Below are 20,647 nucleotides of genomic sequence, written 5' to 3' on the forward strand. Positions count from 1 at the left end.
ATGCAGGGGGCCGGAGGGGGACGGCAGGGAGGGGAGAGAGAGAGCAGGTACCCTGTGCAAACCCAGCTCCTACTGTGTCACTGGAGCTGTACCCGTTGACCGCGGCCTTGCTGCTCAGATCAGTCATCTGGTGCAGCCGCAGCTTCCGGCAGTAGATGGAGGCTGCCTCGGGCTCCAGGGCAATGATGAGCTGCTCCGAGTTCTCTGGGGAGGCCAGGCCTGCCTGGAAGACAGAAGGCAAGGCTGGGACCCGGGTTCCCTGGATGGGGCCCCTCCGAGGACACCCCCGCCTTGGGAGTGAGCACCCCCAAGGAAGGGGTGCTCACGCTCTGCTTGTCAGGGAAACTCCCTCCACAGGCCCCTGCAGAGCCTAAAATCGGGGGTGACTGGGTGCTGAACCCTAAGCCAGATATCCAAACATAACAGAGTGGGCAAAGGAGAGAAAGAAAGTGAAAGTGAAGTCGCTCAGTCATGTCCAACACTTTGCGACCCCATGGACTGCAGCCTGCCAGGCTCCCTGTCCATGGGATTTTCCAGGCAAGAGTACTGGAATGGGCTGCCAATGTACAAGTATTCTTGGCAAGTGCCAGGCTCTGTGAGCCTCAAGGCCGCCTGCATGTTTGGCCCGCTTGGCCCACAGCTGAGAAGCCCAAAGGGGCAAAGGACCCAAAACTTAGAAAACCAACCCAGGATGGAAGTCCGATGGTGGTCTGTTTCTGGTTCCAGAACTAAATGGTAGGACCGACGCCTAGCAAACCCCAATGGTCGGTGGCCTGGGAAACAGAAAGGCCATCGCTGGGCCTCAGCTGTGTGAGACTCAATCTGCTAGGTGGGCATCTGACCTGTTATCTCCAGAGCACCAAGGGGGCTCCAGGAGAAAGCCCCTCACCCCCGCCCTGGAATCCACAGAGTCCCCAGGTCTTAGATGTGGGGGAAAGCCCACTGGCAGTTATCCTGTGCAAAGCCCCTCTCTTGTTCACAGAAGATGTGCTTCTGCCCCGTGATGCCTGGGTTGCTCCAGCCACAACCCCTCCAGACCTCTTGAAGGGCAGCCAGGGGGCTTCGGGAACACCCCTCTGAGGGTGCGCAGAGACACAGACTGGCTTGGCCTTGACCTGGAGCACGAGGTGTGGCTTGCTTGTTGAAGCTGCCCATGTGCACGGATGTCCTTGGTTGCCAACACAACGGGAAACTAAAAGTAGCTAGTTCCGGCACCGCTGTGTTTGCTGTCTTTGCTGCCATCTCCGAGGGAACCCGGGATGCTCCCCGAGTGCAAAATCCACTTTGGAGAAGGCCCCCAGTTCTCCCCAGGCCCCAGGAGATACAGACTCATCTTGTCAGCCAGGGACAAAGGTCTGCCTAACATCACACTCGTAAATGACCCATGGGGAAGAGTCAGCCTAGGGTCATGAGCAGAAGGGGCTTTGGAGGGTCAATTATTGGACAAGGAAGGGAGGGGAGTTGAGGTTAAAAATTACAGACACCTTTTGTCCAACTCCGTCATTTTATGCAGAAAGAAACCAAGGCTTGGAGAGGTAGGGTGACCAACTGTCCTGGGTTTCCCGGGACACTGATCTCTCAGTGCCCAAACCGGGACAGTCTTAGGCTCCAGGGTAGCCAACAGAAGTGACAGAGCCAGCCCAGGCCTGACAGACTAGCTCTTGAACTGGTTCCGAGCTCTCCTGCTCTTAGTAACTCCAGTTACTGAAGTGGGGCCCAGTCCTCCATGCTTTGACAGAACTCCTGGGTGCCCCTAACACTCCCCTCCTGAACTGGTTTGAAGGTGTGATCTCCATTCATTTAGTCTGGGACAGGACTGCCTACACCTGCTGCCATCTGTTCTCCTGAATAACCGTATTATCTCAAATGAACCAATCAATTAGGTCTCAATGAGATACCATCAGCTGGCAGGTGACAAAGTCTCTACTTTGCCAAAACTAAATGTCTGCCAAGGGCAGAACCCTTCTGGAAGACTGTCCTTTACAAAACCAGATGGAAGCGCACATGCCTTCACCCTCCACCGGAAACCTGCCTCCTTCCTGCCTCGTACCCTGGGTTGAGCCCAACCACACAAGCAGGATCTGTTGCCCATCGGCGGGGTCCCCAGGTCGAAGAGGCCAGGTCTGCCCTGAGCTTACACGGGTCAGTGGGTGCCTGACGCAGGGGTGTGACAAGATTCCAGTCCAAGGGATTAAAGTGCCCCCTCCCCCAGCCTCACTTTCTCGCAGGATCTCATCAGACATCCTCAGTAGAAAGGCAGCCAAGGGTTAAAATGCCTGATGAAAGATGCCACAAGTTACCCACGGCAAGTGCTGCCAGGAACAGGGGAACCTCTGAACTTTTCTCCCCAGGATCCCAGAAGAAAAACTCCAGAGTGCCAGCAGGAGGAGCCCTGTCTACGGCACAGTGCTCGTGGCCTGGTTCTTCCATCCTCGTGGGTTTGTACGTAAAGCCAAGACCCTTCTAGACCAGGAGCTCACAGGCCCGGCTCCCACCACGTGGACTGAGGAAGAAGGAAAGATGAACAACAAAGCAACAGGGGGCCTGGGATACACGAGCCTCTCCTGCAAAGCTCAGGATGGGAGGAGGCTGGGGAGGGCAGAGCAGAGTGGTGCCCAGGGCTCGGTGTGAAGGAGGAGAGGCACATTCCTGCTGCCGCGTCCCGTCCGCCGGCCAGGCGGTGCCCACGTGGCTGGTGAGAACAGCTGGGTCCAGGGCCTGTCTGGGGCAATGGGGACTGCAGGGGACAAAGGAGCAGAGAAGACAGCCACCTTCGTTCCTCTCCAGGCCTTCCGGGAAATTCTGAACAGGCTGACTTACATGTGACATATCTCCATGGAAAATCACATCAAGTCCAGAGGAGTGAGGAGTCTTCAGTAGAATGATACAGTTCAAGGGCGTCCGAGGGTCCCTGGTGTGTAACTGAGACCACCTCCCACCGGGATGCTCCCACATCCTGAAGATGTGAAAGACAAGCAGACTGATCCGAATCTGCCCCCAAAGAGCTGGGGCTGCACCCCTTGGGGGACCATTCATCTGTCCCTCCCCAGCTGGGCTGGGCTCAGCTCCACAGCAAAAGCTTTGACCCATTTCCGTGAGGAGTTCCCCACGGTAGCCGGGTGAGGATGCAGATGGAAGCAGAGTGAAGAGGACCCCAAACCGGAGGCGGGGGAAAGGCAAGGTCAGTGGGGGGTAGGGGGCCGGCAGTGTCTGGGAGGCCCAGGACCAAGTAACCACACTCCTCTGCTTGAACCAGCCCCTGTCCCCACTCCCCAGTGAGATCGAGGGGCCATGTCCCCACCAGCAAATGCTCAGGGAGGCCACAGGCGAAAAGAGAGGCCAGAGAAGACAGCTGTCTCTACACAGATTCCGTCTCCCCAGGAGGCTTCTCGGAGCTGCCAGGGAGACTCCAAGAAAAGGAAGAAATGCAGACATCTCCACCAGCCTCTTACAAGCCCAGATGTCCTTCTGAGCAGAAGGATGCCGTGCCCTGAAATGTAAGCTTAGTTTCTCTATAAAACACTCCCCGTCCTTCTCAGCAGAAGCCCCCTGGCCTGGCGGCTACAAGAGACCCCAGGGGTCTTTGCCTGGGATCGGGTCAGGGTCAACCAGGGCGGAACAGCTCGCTCTCCACTTCTGGTAACTCTACCCCTGGAGCTGGTATCCCAAGGCCATGTTTCTGTTCGATGTGAGCTCTCCCTCTGCTCGGCCCCCGGCCCAGCACGTGGCATGTTCTGCCTCTCACCGTCAATCCATGCGGACCTGTCTAACCTCTCCTGCAAGAAGCGGTGTTTTCTAAGGGCAGCCGTCGGGTCTTCTTGCCCCGAAGCACACAGTAGGTGCTGAGAGGGTAGCTGCCAAATGAATGAATCACCCATCCCTCCAGTCAACCTTTCTGCAATCTTCGGGCCACCTCTCAAGAGAGTTTTGCAGGCATGATCTGAGGATTCTACAATCAGAAAGCCTCTGAACCAAGAGCAGGCTACTCCATCTGACTCTCCACATCTGGGCCAGCAACAGTTCCATCGTAGTATTAGTTTTTAGAGCTTGGCTTCCTGGTCACAAGCTCCACTTGGGAGGGGCGGCGGGGTAAGAAAACCACACTCCAGGGAGGCCAAGGACACGGCGGTTACCACCCCAACTTCTCTGCTCCTTGGCCCTGCAGTCAGCCAGGAAAATCCGCCAAGGGGCTGTGTCCACAGCTGCATAAAAGGGCCAGACTAGTTGAGTGCTTGGCTGGCCTGGCATTGAGCTGCAAAGAGCTACAGCTGCTGGGCTTCTGAGTGTCACGGGGTTGGGTTTCTTTCTTGATGTGATTATCTTCCACTGCAGCTTGTTCAGAAAGGGAGGCAAATGCAAGTTCCGTGTTAGATGAGATCATCATGGGTATGGCAATATAATTTATTTAACAGGTTTCTGGAACCTATGAGAGCTACACATTTTAAGCAAAATTCATCTAGAAAGACACTAGACTACTTCCTATGCATGATTCACGCAGGACAGAGTGGCACTATCTCCTATTCTAGCTCTTTTCTGAGGGCCTCAGAAGAGGCATCAGCTGTTCTTTCTGCTGCCATCTTTCCAGTGAATGCTCTTAAAGGGTCTAAAGCTGCCCCAAGAAGGTGGATCATAAAAGATGGAGCTTTAACCCACTTCTTCAGCAATCACTTGACACAAGAGGGGTTTGGGGGGTTTTACAGATGAAGCTGCCCCCACGTCAAGTGCTGGGCAGCCCTCACTGGCTGTGAATCACAGACCTGCAAGTTCAGGCCCCAGGCCCACCCCCTGCCAGCCTGCTTCTCCCCAGGCCTGTTTCTGTCTCTCTTTTCATCCAGGCCTCTTCCGCCTCCACCAGGTGGAGGGGAGGTTGACGTTCAGCCACGTCAGTGCCATGAACTTGGACCCAGGAGCCTGGAAGGAGGGGCTCCATTTGCCACATGCAAGCAGGGTGGGCTGACCAGTTTCCCAGCTGCCCTGATGGAAAACCATCCTGCTTGCCCTGCCTGCTCATCTGCGTGAAGCCAGGCCGATGGGCCGCACTTCTGGTGGAAGGGCTGCTGGGAAGGCTCAGGTCTCAGAAGCTAGGTGAGCCAGGAGCTGTACTTTTTGCTCAGGTTCTGTATTTGTCAGATTTCTTCAGAGAAACAGAACCAGCAGAATGTTTATATAGGTAGAAAGGGGTTTATTATAAGGAGTTGGCTCACAGGATTGTGGAGACTGACAAATCCTAAGACTTCAGTCGGCAAACTGGAGGCCCCGGAGGGCAGACAGTACAATTCCCTTGCCAGCAGGCTCAAGACCAAGGAAGAGTCCAGTTAGAGTCCAAAATCAGGGGAAGCAATGCCCCTTTGAAGTTTGAAGGCAGGCAGGCAGGAGGATTTCCCTCTGATTCTACCCAGGAAGGTTCAGACTTTTGTTCTAAATCAGGCCTTCAACTGATTGGATGAGACTCACCCACCTCAGGGAGGGCAATCTGCTCTATTTAGTCAATCAATGTAAATGTTAATCTCATCCAGAAACACCCTCATGGCAATACTTGGAATGATATTTGACCAAATATCTGGGTACCCCTAGGCCCAGTCAAGCTGACACATAAGATTAACAGTCACCATTCTCACTCTGTATAATAAATGGGAGGTGAGGAAGGAAGAGATGGAGAGATGCTAACTTGGGAGAGTAGCAAACCCCATTCATTTTGTCCTGAAGACTCTTCCAGAAGATAGGCTGACGAGGGTGCCCCTAACATGCTACAGACCCCTTCCCAGAAGTACAAATGACTTCAATGAGCCACTTGGATGTGAGCGATTTGAGAGCAGGGCCCCTGTTGCATGACCTGAGCACCTATTGCATCCTGAAACAGAAGGCCGCTAGCGCAGGCTTGTTTAATGAATAAATGAAAGTGTGAACAAAGAATGAATGAACAAATGGTCCCTGCCGTCTTCAAATCCGTCCAGTGACTGTAAACTGAACATGAGTATCAAAAAGAGCCCCAAATTAAGCTGCACTAACAGGGCCCTGGACAAACGTTACCTGGTAAGGAGAGGACAGATCCATTGGCAGGGCATCTCCTGGCCTCAGGAAGCAAATCCCCCCACCCCTTCCACCCATGCTGGACACCTGGGCCCTGCCCAGGAGTCGCTGGCCCTCCCACTGCCCGAGGTGCCAAAGCCCAGAGGACCACCCCCCACCCCCCCAGCCTGGCTCCCCCCTTGGCCTCCTCAGTGTAAGGGGTCTCTCCCTACACTCCCCCACTACCCACCCAGAGAGGCAGCCCTTAAAGAGCCGGCCCAGGACTCCACAGCCCTGATGCATCTACCAGTCTCTGCACCTCTTTCTTTTTCAGGCTAAAAATAAGAACTGTCCCGGTTCCAGGTCACATGTCTGCTGCTGAAGTCTTCCTGAGGGCTGGAAAATGAAAAAAGTCCAAACCATGAATCCTGAGGATCCTTCCTGGGAAAACTCAGGCCCCTGGACAGTGTCTCAGCAGACACCCGGATCCCCGGGTCCCGTCTCTGGATCCTTGGACACTGCCTGAGGGCTGACACCTAGGAAGAGCTCCCTGATGCCCAGGGCTCCTGTGGGCAGTGAAACTGCACTTGGATCTCTTCCTCTTTAAAGAAGTTGTCTGTTTCTGGAACTTCCACCCGCTTTCCTCATCCCTATAAAAACAAATCTATTTTTGGCAGATGCATAGACTGAACCAGATTCTCACGATGAACAGAGGAAGGGGAGAGCAGAGGAGACAGGCTGGGACGGTGGAGGGAAGGAGGGGAATGGGGGTGGGGTAAGGAGGGGACACTGTTCCTCCCTGAACTGGAGTAAAGCCCCAGGCATGCAGGACAATTGAAGGTGCCCAGGGCCATCTGAGGAGAAGGCAATGGCAACTCACTCCAGTGTTCTTGCCTGGAAAATCCCATGGACACAGGAGCCTGGTGGGCTGCAGTCCACGGGGTGGTGAAGAGTCGGACATGACTGAGCGACTTCACTTTCACTTTTCACTTTCATGCATTGGAGAAGGCAATGGCAACCCACTCCAGTGTTCTTGCCTGGAGAATCCCAGGGGTGGGGGAGCCTGGCGGGCTGTGTCTATGGGGTCGCACAGAGTCAGACACGACTGAAGCGACTTAGCAGCAGCAGCAGCAGGGCCATCTGACTGTTTGGTGCTCAGTGTGTGTGTTAGTTGCTCAGTCGTGTCCGACTCTTTGCGACCCCAAGGAGTGTTGCCAGCCAGGCTCTATCCATGTGATTTTCCAGGCAAGAATACTGGAGTGGGTTGCCATTTCCTTCTCCAGGGTTGGTGCTCAGGGTGGATTCAGTTGAGGTTTTTGAAAGGAAAGGTCCATCCTTTCCTTTGAGTCTGTGGTCACAGATCCAGCATTAGGGGTGTGTCTCCTGGGAAGGGCAGCTCACTCCGGGAGGCATGGCAGAGGACATCTATGACCTGGGTGATGTTCCTCAGCCTGCTCAGGTGGAAGGTTCTGGAAGCTGACTCCCAGGCCCCAGGGTGAGCTCTCACTTATTAACCCAGGGGACTAAGCACTGTCCCGGGATCATAAGAGCAGGTCAGTATGGCCAGCCACTCCGGCCATGAAGTCAGCCGCTCACGGGAGCCCCTTTGCGGCAAAAGTTGTCTGCAAGTGTGAGGGGTGGAGGCCATGAGGGTTTGTGGCACCAGTGATGCCCTCCAGCACCCATGAAGGATGGGCTGGCCGTCGGCGCTGCTGGTGCTCCTACTGCCCAAAGTGCCAAAGCCCAGAGGACACCACCCCCCTGCCCCACAGCCTGGCATCCCCCTTGGCCTCCTCAGTGTAAGGGGCCTCTCCCCCTACCCCGCTTCCTACTCAGAGAGGCAGCCCTTGACCTCAGAGAGACAGGCCTGAACAACAAGACCTGGAAATGAATAAAGCCAGAAAGAAAACCGAGTGAGCCCCTCCCCTAGTCCATCAGACCCCTTAGCCTCCCCCGGGAGGAAGCTGAGGAATGAGAAGGCTCCTGACCTCCTGGCTGTGGGCGACCTCTCGCTGCCTCCCAAGGAGGCCTGTGAATGCTGGGGGACAGCTGAGGGGGTGACGGCCACCACCGTGTGCATTTTGGGCCCCCACCCCCCCGCAGCCTCGCACTCACCTGGTAGGCAGCTTGTCTCATGAACTGCTTGGCCGGCTGCTTCCAGATGGCGGGCACTGTGATGACCCATCTGACATCAGAGTTCTCGAACTCCGAACCCGCCTGGTCGCTCAGCTCCTGAAGCCAGAGAAAGTGCAGCAGGTCAAGGGAACAGAACTGGGCTTCTCGCAGCTTCCCTGAAAATCCAGGTTTCTTGGTCACAAACTCTTGGGGCCTCTCTTCCACAGCCCCCTGAACTTTAACCAGTGTCAGGAACAAGAGTTTGTTGTCTGAATTTTCAGCAAACAGGGAGCTGCCAGCTCCTTCATTCACTGGATGTGGCTGTAGGTGGAGGCGGGCAGATCTGAGGCCTTTGGTCACTTCCTAGTCCTGTGACTTAGGGCAAGTGACCACCTCTCAGGCCTCAGCTTCCTTATCTGCACAATGGGAATATATCATTGTTGGGAATATATCATATCATATCATTGTTGGGAGGATTGATCACTTTCTGAGAGCTCTACTTCCTGACAGCTTCCTCTGCCATGTCAGTCTTGTTAAGCTCCTTCCATACCTCACCTCCATGAACCCATTTGAGAATCCTGTCTGGAAGAGGTAGGCATGGCCCCTTTTCTATAGATGGCAAACTAAGGCCTAGATGTATTCAGTATCTCTATGATGACTGACCAGCTAGAAAGGAGCAGAGCCAAACTCTGCACCCAGACCCAGGTCTATCTTGACACTAAAGGCCAAGGAAGGTCTTAAAGAAATTGTTACTTTTGGTCCTGTATCAGAACGGTGCCTGGCCTACAGGAATCTTTAGCAACTGGTGGCATTTGTTATCAGAGTTGTCACTCACTCACCTTACTGCAAGCCCAGCACATCAGGGGGGTTTCCTAGCAGGATGGGAAGGGTATGAACAACATGACCTAGCAAGAATGGTGCTACCCTTGACTTTCAGTTAATGTAAAACCTATCTACACATGGAAACAGGCTCACAGACACAGAGATCAGACTCGTGGTTGACAAGGAGAAGAGGGAGAGGATGAGGGATGGACTGGGAGTTTAAGGTTGGTAGATGCAAACTATTACATTTAGAATGGATAAACAACAAGGTCCCGCTGCGCAGCACATGGGACGATATCCAGTCTCCTGGGATAAACCATCATGGAAAAGAATATATTTTTTAAATGTATATATGTGTATAACTCCTCTGTACAGCAGAGACTGGCATAACATTGCAAATCAACTAGACTTAAAAAAATCAGTGAGACCCACCTGGATAAACAGGATGGGTGGAAGCATTAGAGGTCTCAACCAGGCCCATGAAGATAAAATATGTCTCTAGAAAAGTTCTCTGACTCAGTATTCCAACCGGTAAAATGAGAAGAGTAACAGTAACCCCTAGCATTACTGGCAAGAATAAATGAGAGGACATGGGGAACATCCAGCCCAGAGAAGACCACACTGATCAACGCTCATTACACCTGCCCCTGCCCTCCTGCTGCCACAATCACCAGGCAAATCTGAAAACAAACCTGGTGGTGGTGGTTTAGTCGCCAAGTCATGTCTGACTCTTGAGACCTCATGGACTATAACCCTCCAGGCTCCTCTGTCCTGGGATTTCTCAAGCAAGAATGCTGGAGTGGGTTGCCATTTCCTTCTCCAGGGGATCTTCCTGACCCAGGGATGGAACCCGTGTCTCCAGCTTGGCTGGCGGATTCTTCACCACTGAGCTACCTCAGAAATATATACATACATATATATGTATGTATGTATGTAGAGAGATATATATATACATACTTCTTCAACTTCTTTTCCATTATAGGTTATAAGACGCTGAATACAATTCCCTGTGTTATATATAGGTCCTTGTTTTTTTTCCCATTTTATACATAGTAGTGTCTGTTAAGGGCTTCTCTGGTGGCCCAGCTGGTAAAGAATCTGCCTGCAAGGCAGGATACCTCAGTTCGATTCCTGGGATGAGCAGATCCCCTGGAGAAGGATTAGGGTACCCACTCCAGTATTCTTGGGCTTCTCTGGTGGCTCAGACAGTAAAGAATCCCTCTGCAATGCAGAAGACCTGGGTTCGATCCCTGGGTTGGGAAGATCCCCTGGAGGAGGGCATGGCAACCCACTCTGGTATTCTTGCCTGGAGAATCCCCATGGACAGAGGAGCCTGACAGGCTATAGTCCATGGGGCTGCAGAATCAGACATGACTGAGCGACTAAGCATAGCACAGCACAGTGTCTATTAATCCCAAACTCCTAATTTATCCCTCCCAACCCCTTTCCCTTTTGGTAACCATAAGTATGTTTTCTATGTCTATGGATCTACTTCTGTTTTATACAGAAGTTCATTTGTATCATTTTTTTAGATTCTACACATATGTGATATATGATATTTGTCTCTGACTTACTTCACTTACATGATAATCTCTAGGTTCATCCATGTTGCTGCAAATGACATTATTTCATTCTTTTTAATGGCTGAGTAATATTCCATTGTATATATATGTACCACATCTTCTTTACCCATTCATCTAGTCAATGGACATTTAGGTTACTTACATGTCTTTGTTATTGTATAATAAATAATGCTCCTATGAACCTTGGGGCGCATGTATCTTTTAAAATTTGCATGTATATTTTCATCTTTTCTGGATATATGTCCAGGAGTGGGATTGCTGGTAAAACAGTCATTTTCTGTTTGTGTCTATGTTTGTGTTTATTTTTTTGATCATGTTTTATTTCCTTGAGGGCTTCCCTGGTGGCTCAGCTGGTAACAAATTCGCCTGCAGTGTGGAAGACCTGGGTTTGATCCCTGGGTTGGGAAGATCCCCTAGAGAAGGGAACGGCTGCCCACTCCAGTATTATGGCTGGAAAATTCCATGGACTGTATAGCCCAAGGGGTTGCAAAGACTCAGACATGATTAGTGACTTTCACTTTCTAACAGGAGGTCAAGATGGCAATCTTAGACTGCAAGGAGATCAAACCAGTCAATCCTGAAGGAAATCAGGCCTGAATATTCATTGGAAGGACTGATGCTGAAGCTGAAACTCCAATATTTTGGCAACCTGATGTGAAGAACTGACTCCTTGGAAAAGACCCTGATGCTGGGAAAGATTGAAGGCAGGAGAAAGGGACAACAGAGGATAAGATGGTTGGATGGCATCACTGACTCGATGGACATGAGTTTGAACAAGCTCCGGGAGTTGGTGATGGACAGGGAAACCTGGCGTGCTGCATTCCATGGGGTCACAAAGAGTCGGACATGACGGTGGGATTGAACTGAACTTATTTCTTTTTAGGTCTGCATTGGGCTGTAAAAGTAGGTGAGACTGTGATGGGTTGGGAGGGATGCTAAGGGTGCCGCCTATATTAACCATCCAGCCTATTTTAAACTCTTTAAACAGGAAAAGCCTCAAAGATGAATGACGGGCTTTCCCAGCCGTATGGAAAATTGTCTGGTTGGGCTGTTTGCTCACCAGAGGGTGGAGACCAGCTTGGAAGGGAAGGAAGCTGGCATTGACTGGGCATTTCCCGTCATGGCACTTTCACCGACTGTCCCTCGTGAACAGGAGACCGCTCCAGGGATGTGGTTTCTGAGATAATCTACTCAAGCTTATTCAAGTCCAGCATGCAGCAGTCCCCTACTCTGAATCCACCTGCCCCTTGAACATCAGCCAGCCTCTTGTGAAGGACCCAGTTCCTATATTTCCTCAGACAGCTTTTCTTCACAACGTGTTCCCTGCTGGAAGAAAGTTCCTGCAGGCTCTGCCTGAGCCGACAGGTACACAACCACCCCCCACCCACCCATATTGTGCCCGATGACCTCTGCCCCCTCCCCCTCCTGCCTCCCCTGAAAGATGGACTTGGACTGCTCAGGCCTGTCCTCACATCAGGGTCAACGTGAAACACATTCCAAAGTCACGGACTTTCTCAAGTCCTACATTTTCCCTGAGTTCCTGTGGCTCCTCGTCTTAATCTGGAGACACCCTGCCCCCACCGGCCTCCTCTCATGCCTGCATCTTCCTCTGGACACTCAGTCAGTCCCTTTGGGATTCCTCTCTTCAGGCCCACAGAGGGTCGCCTCCTCCCCTGCTTTGAGGCCTTCTTGGACCCACGGCGGTTCCCTTTCACTGCAGCCATGAAATTAAATGACGCTTGCACCTTGGAAGAAAAGTTATGACCAACCTAGACAGCATATTAAAAAGCAGAGACGTTACTTTGTCAACAAAGGTCCGTCTAGTCAAAGCTATGGTTTTTCCAGTAGTCATGTATGGATGTGGGAGTTGGACCATAAAGAAAGCTGAGTGCCGAAGAATTGATGCTTTTGAACTGTGGTGTTGGAGAAGACTCTTGAGGGTCCCTTGAACTGCAAGGAGATCCAACCAATCCATCCTAAAGGAAATCAGTCCTGAATATTCATTGGAAGGACTGATGCTGAAGCTGAAACTCCAGTATTTTGGTCACCTGATGAGAAGAACTGACTCATTGGAAAAGACCCTGATGCTGGGCAAGATTGAAGACGGGAGGAGAAGGGGATGACAGAGGATGAGATGGTTGGATGGCATCACCGACTCAATGGACATGAGTTTGAGTAAACTCCAGGAGTTGGCGCTCGACAAGGAGGCCTGGCGTGCTGCAGTTCATGGGGTCTCAAACAGTCGGACACGTCTGAGTGACTGAACTGAACTGGACCCACAGCGGCTCCCTTTCCGTGGGTCCCCAGTGGCCTCCCTGCTCCTGCCTCTGGCTGGTCACCACCTGCTTCCTAAAGCGAACCCACCTCTGTCTCCCTCCCACTTACTTCCCTTAGATTCCTCTCCCCACCTCCTTTCATAGAAGGAACCACTCCCTCCCTCCATCACATCCTGTTTATCTCCTTGGTTTTCACGTTCCTCAGATGAGCCCGCAGGTAGAGTGTCAGCCTCGCCCTCAGCCCTCGGACCTGCTTCAGGGTCTGAGAGAGCTGCCAACAGGTCACTCTTCTCCCCGTGCGGGCCTTGAGGACCACAGCGGTCTCCCCTCCTCTAACACTATCCTCGTGGCCACTCACTGCCCTGAGCAAAGTCCTGTGAGGGCTCCCCATGACCCAGGAAGAATTCCTTCTCCTGGCATTTGAGACTGCACAATCTCGTCCCCCGCTCACGGTTCCCACTCTCTCTGCAGCCTCGCCCTTCGCCTGCTCCAAACCGCCTGCTTCCCCCAGCGGTTGGCTGTTTTCCTTCCCCTGAGCTGTTCCTGGGCCGTTCCACCAGGTGAAACACCTGCCCTGCCAGCTGCTGTGATGTCAGAAGCCCCCAGACCCTCTCCTCTAGGGGGATTCCTCGCTGCTGCTCTTGGGTAGAATCCCTGCCTTCACTGAATCCCAACACCCACCCAGGGACTGCATACTCCATTGCACTGTTTCCACCCAACCAAAACTCGCACAGGACAAGTACTCGCCCACATGAAGTACTCAAAACAAAAGGTACTTGAACGGATGAAAGCAGTGTTAGGTTCTCACTGCTTTGGCTCTTGCTAGCTCTATTTCTGGACTTCCCAAGTGGTGCTAGGGGTACATAACCTGCCAATGCAGGAGACTTAAGCAATGCAGGATTGATCCCTGGGTCTGGAAGATACCCTGGAGAAGGGCATGGGAACCCACTCCAGCATTCTTGTCTGAGGAATCCCATGGACAGAGGAGCCTGGCTGGCTATGGTCCATAAGGTCGTGGACACAACTGAAGCGACTTAGCATGCACGTACGCAGTCCTATTTCTAGAATTCTATTCTATTTCCAGAATTCACTAAATTTCTTGTTTGTTGTTTTGCTATTTTAGTCACTAGGTCGTGTCTGACTCTTGTCACCCCATGGACTGTAGCTCCTCTGTCCATGGGATTCTTCATGAAAGAATACTGGAGTGGGTTGCCATGTCCTTCTCCAGTGGATCTTCCTGATCCAGGGATCGAACTCACGTCTCCTGCTTTGGCAGGCGGATTCTTTACCACTGAGCTGCCCAGAAATTTCTTCTAGTGATCCCATAAGACCAAATGCTTCTGAGGTTCCCAGTCCTTTTGAGACAGAGCTCAGTATAAGGCTGTTTAATCCCCGGATCTACACCCGCTCGTCACCATGCCCATGGGAGGGGACTCTGAGCAGATGGCTATATTCCACTGGGAAACTAGCCGTTTTCTTCATTCTGAGCCATCATTTAACAAACCTTTGTGAAGGGCCAACCAAGGGGGGCTGATTCACCGGGTCAGCTTCTTCCATGGGGTCTGGGCTGGGAGCCATGGAGACAAACAGCAACAACTATTTGCCAAGTGTTTACTCAGTCCTGAACCCCATGGGAGGCATATAACATTCAATCCTTCACTTGTTATCAAACGACCCCCAAGGCAGTTACCTGCCTCCCTCTTCACATTAGGTATGTGGGTATCAGAGAGGTTGAGCCCCTTGCCCAGGATCACACAGTTGCGACATGGGTCTCCTATCTTTCTTTCTTTTGTTTGTTTTACTGAGATATAATTCACACGCCATAAAACTCACCTTTAAAGTGTACAGTTCAGTGGGTGTTAGTATATCACAAGCTGGTGTGACATCCCCACTGTCTAACTTCATCATCCCCCCAAAGAAACCCATATCCCCTGGCAGTCACTCTTCACTCCTACACGCACTCCCCCCACACCCAGCTCTGGCAATCTCTCATCTACTTTCTGTCTCCATGGATTTGCCTCTTTGGGACATTTTCTACAAATGGAATCCTACACTAGGTGGCCTTTTGTATCTGGCTTCTTTCACTTAGCATCACGTGGTCAAGGTTCATCTGTGTCACGGCATATGTCAGTACTTCATTCCTTTCTAAGGCTGAATAATATTTCAGTGTATGGGTGGATCCCATTTAGTTACCCATTCATCCACGGATGGACGTGTCGGTTGTTTCTGCCTTTTTGATTATTTTTTTTTTTTTGCCTTTTTGATTATTATGAATGGTGCTGCTATGAACATTCATGCACAAGTTTTTATGTGAATATATGTTTTCTTTTCTCTTGGTACACACCTAGGATTGGAACCTTCAGCTCACTCTGTGTTTAACCTTTTTTCTTTTAGTTAGTTAGTTATTTTTGGCTGTGCTGGGTCTTCACTGCTGCATGGTTTTCTTGCTCCTTGCAGTAAGCAGGGGCTACTCTCTTGTGGTATGTGGGCTTCTCACTGCGGTGGCCTCTCCTGTTGTGGATCATGGGCTCTAGGAGGCGTAGGCTTCAGTAGTTTCAGCTCTCAGGCTCTAGAGTACAAGCTCAACAGTTGTGACACATGGGTTTTAGTGGCTCTACAGCATGTGGAATCTTCCTGGACCAGGGATCGAACCCCCGTCTCCTGCATTGGCAGGCAGATTCTTTACCACTGAGCCACCAGGGAAGCCCCTGTGTTTAACCTTTCGAGGAACTGCCAGGCTGTTCTCCACAACAGTTGCCCCACGTTCCCTTCCCACCAGCAGCGCACACGGGTGCATCCTGCTTTCTAGATACGAAGCCCACATTCTCCCCCCAGAAACTGTCTAGCAGGCAGGTGCCCCTCCACAGTACAGGCTCTGGTATGTACCGACCTTCAGTGCTTGTTCCTTAAAGTACTGCAGGGCGTAAGCAAAGATTTCAAGGGCTTTGACTTTCTTGCCATTTGCTGCTGTCAGGTCTGTATCCATGGTGAGGTCCTGGAGGGGAGAATGAAGTGAGATAGGAAGAAGAAGAAAGCCTCCCTTCTGGCTTTAGGCACTGCCACGAGACCCAGGAATCCCAGCGAACCATGTTTGTGCTTCCCGCAGGCTAGGGTGGCTTGCCCCCAGACAGGGCTGGCAGCATCGCCCCCTCACTATGTAGGAGGCCCTGGCTCTGCCCCCCCAACCCCACCTCCACTGCTTCCCTCCCTCCCTCTTTTCTTCCCTCTTCTGGACCCTCTGGGAGCAGAGGTCTCGGGGCAGCAACAGAGCCCAGGAAGAAAGAAAAGGCAGCAGCCACCACTCCCGGTGCAATTTACATACTATTTCCACATATGGACACACATGGTCACCCTTGGGAACCCTCCTAATCGAAGCCTAGATAATCATGCCAACTCACTGATGTGCATGGCGCTAAACAGGCATGAAGCTTTCACTACCCGATGAGCTGCCAACCAAGTCACAAAAATAGAAGGGCTCCTATTTTAAGACTTGTGCTGTCTAATCCACTGGGAGCCTAGCATCACTGCCTTCTTCCCGTGCCAAAAGCCACAGCAGCTGCTGCTTGTGGTCCTCGGATGGAAGATGCTCCGTGAGATGCCAGATGGACTGAGGTCATTAAAAAATGATGAAAATAGTCCCCAGGGGGTGGGAATGGGCAGAGCAAACATCAGGAGGAAGCCCCTAAGTCTCCTGGAACCAGCAGGCTTATCACCACTGGGGGAAAAAAATCAGTGTGGCCTCTGGATTGATCCAGGTTGGGTAATTAGCCTTTGCCTTTGGAGCGTGAAGGAGTATCAAGTGCTAAACTGGCCTTGTGGGACCTGCCCATCATTTCAACCCATCTGCACAAGCTCACTATTCCAACACCTGGGGTTAAGCAAAGACACCCCAGCTTAGGGGTGGTGGCTCCCAGGCAACTTCCAGCCACCAGGAAGACATGGGCTTGGAACTGAAAAATTCAAACTGAAGAAATTCTGGGCTTCCACTTGCACGAGACTGCTATAAGGCACCGAATCACATCAGGTGAAACAGGAGGGACACTTTTCGAGCAGACGTTGGTCTGCTTGAGAGAGAGACCACCATGTGGATGAGCACAGAGCCCTGGAAGGCCGGGTGCTGGCTGCAGGATCTCACCAGTAACATCTGTTTTGTCATCTGCAAACCCTTAACAGCAGACAGATAAAAGCGATGCTAATAGAAGGTAGCAGTTGACTTTAACTTGCTAAGGGCTGGCATGGTTCTAAGTGCTTTGTGTATTTTGATTCCTTTAATCCTTACAACATCCCCATAAGAAAAGCATAAGTAGTGCCTCCATTTCACAGATAAGGTAAAGCAAAGCAGGAGAGGCTCGGTGACTTGGATTAAGTATCTCAAAGGTGGCAGAGGTGGGATTTAAACCCAGACCATCTGGCTTCAGGGTCTGTGGTCCTAAACCCTATCACCATCCTGCATCTCTAACTGTGCACATTAAGGAAAATTTAAGGGATAAGAGGCTTATACTGCAAAGATTCTATCCTATGGACCAACATTTCGATGAGGCTCAGGGGAGGGTCCTAATCGACTTGGCCATCTTACTGAAGCCTGGAAAGTAGGGAGCAAAATTGCTTCAGGCACTGAATCTCGAATTACTGCGGGGAGGCTTGATTTCCTAAGCCACCTCCTTCCCCACATAGAGGGTTAAATGAGCTAGGTGTTACAGGTTGTTGCTTCCAGACGGGTTCATTAATAGCCACTACCCTGAGCCCCCAAAAGGCCTCCCAGCCCCCAAGTCCTTCCTTCAGGACCCCTTGATCTTCCAACAATCCAGCAACTGAAGGGGGATCTCCCAGAACAGCAGGACCCCCCAACCCCCTATGCCTGTGCTCCATCCAGCCAGGCTGATTTCCGAAGCAAACAAGTTGCTAGATATTCTGAACATTTCCCTGTCCATGTGTGCATCAGAAAATGTACTGTGTGGTCCACAAAAGTGTGGCGTGCTCCAGGTTGTTTCTAAAATCCAGGTGAATGGACGTTCATTTCTGCTTGGGAGAAACCTGAGGGCCCCCAAGGGTCGAAAGGGCTGGAGGAAGCTTGGCTCTCCAATGCGGGGCACTCGGGGCCCCGGAGAGGTTGGCTCACCCCAGTCGTGTGCAGCTTCATCTTGAACTTCTCCAGGTACAGCCACTGCTTGGCCTCGTTGGGATCCAGGTCGTGGTAAAAGTCCCTGGCGGCATACCCGAAACTGTGGAACTTCCTCTCTGGAGTCAACAGGATGGTGGTCGGAGTCTTCTGGTTGGACACCCCAGGGTCGCCTCCCTCCCATCGCCTGCCGCCAAGGAAAGGCAGAGGTTATGGGCCTTCTTGCATGACGTGAGCACCTACTGTGTGCATGGCTGGTACAGATGGTGGGTGCTCACAGTGGCTGCTACAGGTACAGGTTATGGTATTGTGTTGAGTTTTGGTGGGTCCTTCTTAAGTTTAATAGTATTTTTTATTTATTTGGGGGGAATGATGGTAGTTTTTGGTTATACAATGGCTATGGCTACAGAGCAGTATCATTTTAGCTGGTTGAGTGGTGACCAGAGACACAATTTGAGTTAACAAGCAAAACGAAAGGGACAATGGCTCAGTAACAAAGTCTGTTTTATCCTTTCACTCAGAGTTTACTGAGCATCTACTCTGTGCCAGGTGCTGTTGACACAGAGATAAAACATTTATATTTCTGCCTTCAAATTACTCGCAACATAGTAGGTAACTGTGTCTGTGTGTGTTTGGTTTGCAGTTTGGCTTTTTAATCTGCAAGCACTCAATAGCAGATGTATCCTCTTTGAAACAGGCAGGGAAGAAACACACACAGAAATACCTGCCTCATCAGATGGAGGTGAAGGGGAGATAGCCCAGAGAGGTCAGAGGAGGCAGAGGTACCAGAGATAGGAGCCTTGGAAAGAATGCAGGGTTCAGGAGAGACTTGAAGGATGGACAGACAGCTGGATGTTGAAAGAGGGATGGACACTGCAGGATGCTCAGAGGTGGGCAAGCATGGGGCATGTATGGGGAAAGCCAGGTGACTGTGTGGGTTGGAGAAAGCATGTAAATGAGGAGAGTGATTGTGTTCGGGTGGGGAAAACGAGCCTGGAAAGGTGCTGAGGATCCTGAGGAGTGAGAGATTTAATCGGTGAGTAATAGGGAGCCACTAAAGGTTTTAGAGCAGGGCTAGGACAGAATCAGAGCTGTTATTGACCAGAGCAAACTGGACTAAAGGGAAGGAGACTGGAAGCCAGGAGGCTGAGAAGAGAGCTCAGGTCTCAAGGTGAAGGAGCTCGTACAAGGATAGAGAGCCCTGGGAAGAGAGAGAGGGGATGATGGGGAGGAACCGTCCAGAAGGAGAACTGAGCCAAACAGCCTCACTGATGAGCAGGTGCCAGGGTGCCCCACAGGTTTCAAACTGGGGAGTCTGGAGGAGAGAGTGCCCCTCACAGATGCCAGCAATCCCGGCCAAGAAGTAGGCAGGAGGAACCATGGAGGGCTTTATTTGAAAGTGCTGGCGTTGAACTCCCAGGAGGGGCTTGAAGGTGCAAGCCAGGAAGAGATTCAGGCAAGAAATAGACCCGGGCGCCCCCATCCTTGGGTGACAATCACAGTGGCAGACAGATGAGAGCGCTGACGGGAATGGCTCTCATCAGAACGGCTCTGGTGGAGGGAAGGGACCATACCCTGCGTGTCTGTGTGGTGAAGAGGAGCCAGAAGCCAGGAGGGGTGAGTACAGACAGACTGGAGGATGCGATGGGATTAGATCCTGGAACTGATGGGAAGTGTGATGGAGCAAGCAGCGGGTAGGTTGAGCCCCAGAAAAGCTTCCTTCCTCCTCGCAGACAGAAAGAAGGAGAAAAGTAAAGAGAGTGGAGATGACAGGTGACTGGATGCTCCTCCCTTCCTTGGGGCCACAGCAGAGAAGCCCTGGCTGCCAGAAGGACAGGATGCTGTCTCCTCCACCAGGTCCTAGCTCAGCAGGTTGCTCCATCCCTGCCACGCGACCCCTACAAGCAGTCTCTGGGGGAGACAGTGCACGAGGGGAAGAGCATCTTTCCCCCCAGCCTGCCCTCTGGGGGAGGTGGCCGCTCTCCTGGCTGGGCTCACACCGGCTGCTGCCATCACAGTCCGGATGGAGAGCCAACCTCCACCTAGACCTGCCATGCAGATGGGGCCAGAGTCATCCCTGGCCGGTTTCCCGGTCAAGCCCCATCTACCCAGGGAGCCAAGTCCCCATGGTGACCCCGCTGAGTTGCGGAGATGATCACCGTCCCAGGCAGACACTGGTGCCTGGACCAGGGATGCGTTCCACACACAACCTTTCAGAAACAGATTTTCCAGGACTATGAACACTGACATTTTCAGTAGGTAATGGACTTCCAGAGATTTTGCCCTTCAAATATTCAATTCTTCATTCCTATTTAAATATAAAAAACTTAACTTTCTCATTCATAATTCTGTCAGTCTGGATCAAGGTGATATTAATATGTTCTGACTGAAATAAAATTCAGGTAGAACCTTCCTCCAAAATCTCTACAATTACTAAGATAACACCCCTAGAGACCCTGAACTCTGTGAAGGCTTTGTAAGAATTCCTCCCCAGCAAGTTCAAAGTTATTTCTGCTCCTTTCTCTTTTGTCAATTTTCACTGCATGACTCTCTCTTTAGAAATAAATTTTTTAAAACAACAATACAGAAGCCGATAAATGTTGATTCAAGTTTATGGGGGCTTCCCTGGTGACTCAGATGGTAAAGAATCTGCCTGCAGCGCAGGTTTAATCCCTAGGTCGGGAAGATACCCTGGAGAAGGGAATGACAACCCACTCCAGCAT

The 20,647-nt window shown here is 51.6% G+C and overlaps 1 protein-coding gene across 1 annotated transcript in view; it reads right to left on the minus strand.

Annotated features, from left to right (window-relative positions):
• The window catches only part of HSPA12A (heat shock protein family A (Hsp70) member 12A), a 76,017-nt gene that overhangs the window by 11,476 nt on the left and 43,894 nt on the right, over positions 1-20,647 (minus strand). The window contains exons 4-7 of the mRNA XM_043925261.1: positions 17,925-18,111; positions 15,696-15,800; positions 8,125-8,241; positions 52-223 (exon numbers count right to left, since the gene is read on the minus strand). Of these exons, the coding sequence (XP_043781196.1) occupies positions 52-223; positions 8,125-8,241; positions 15,696-15,800; positions 17,925-18,111 (581 nt within the window). The remainder of the gene's footprint in view (positions 1-51; positions 224-8,124; positions 8,242-15,695; positions 15,801-17,924; positions 18,112-20,647) is intronic.

Source organism: Cervus elaphus, chromosome 15 (assembly GCF_910594005.1).
Source record: "Cervus elaphus chromosome 15, mCerEla1.1, whole genome shotgun sequence".
NCBI lineage: Eukaryota > Metazoa > Chordata > Mammalia > Artiodactyla > Cervidae > Cervus > Cervus elaphus.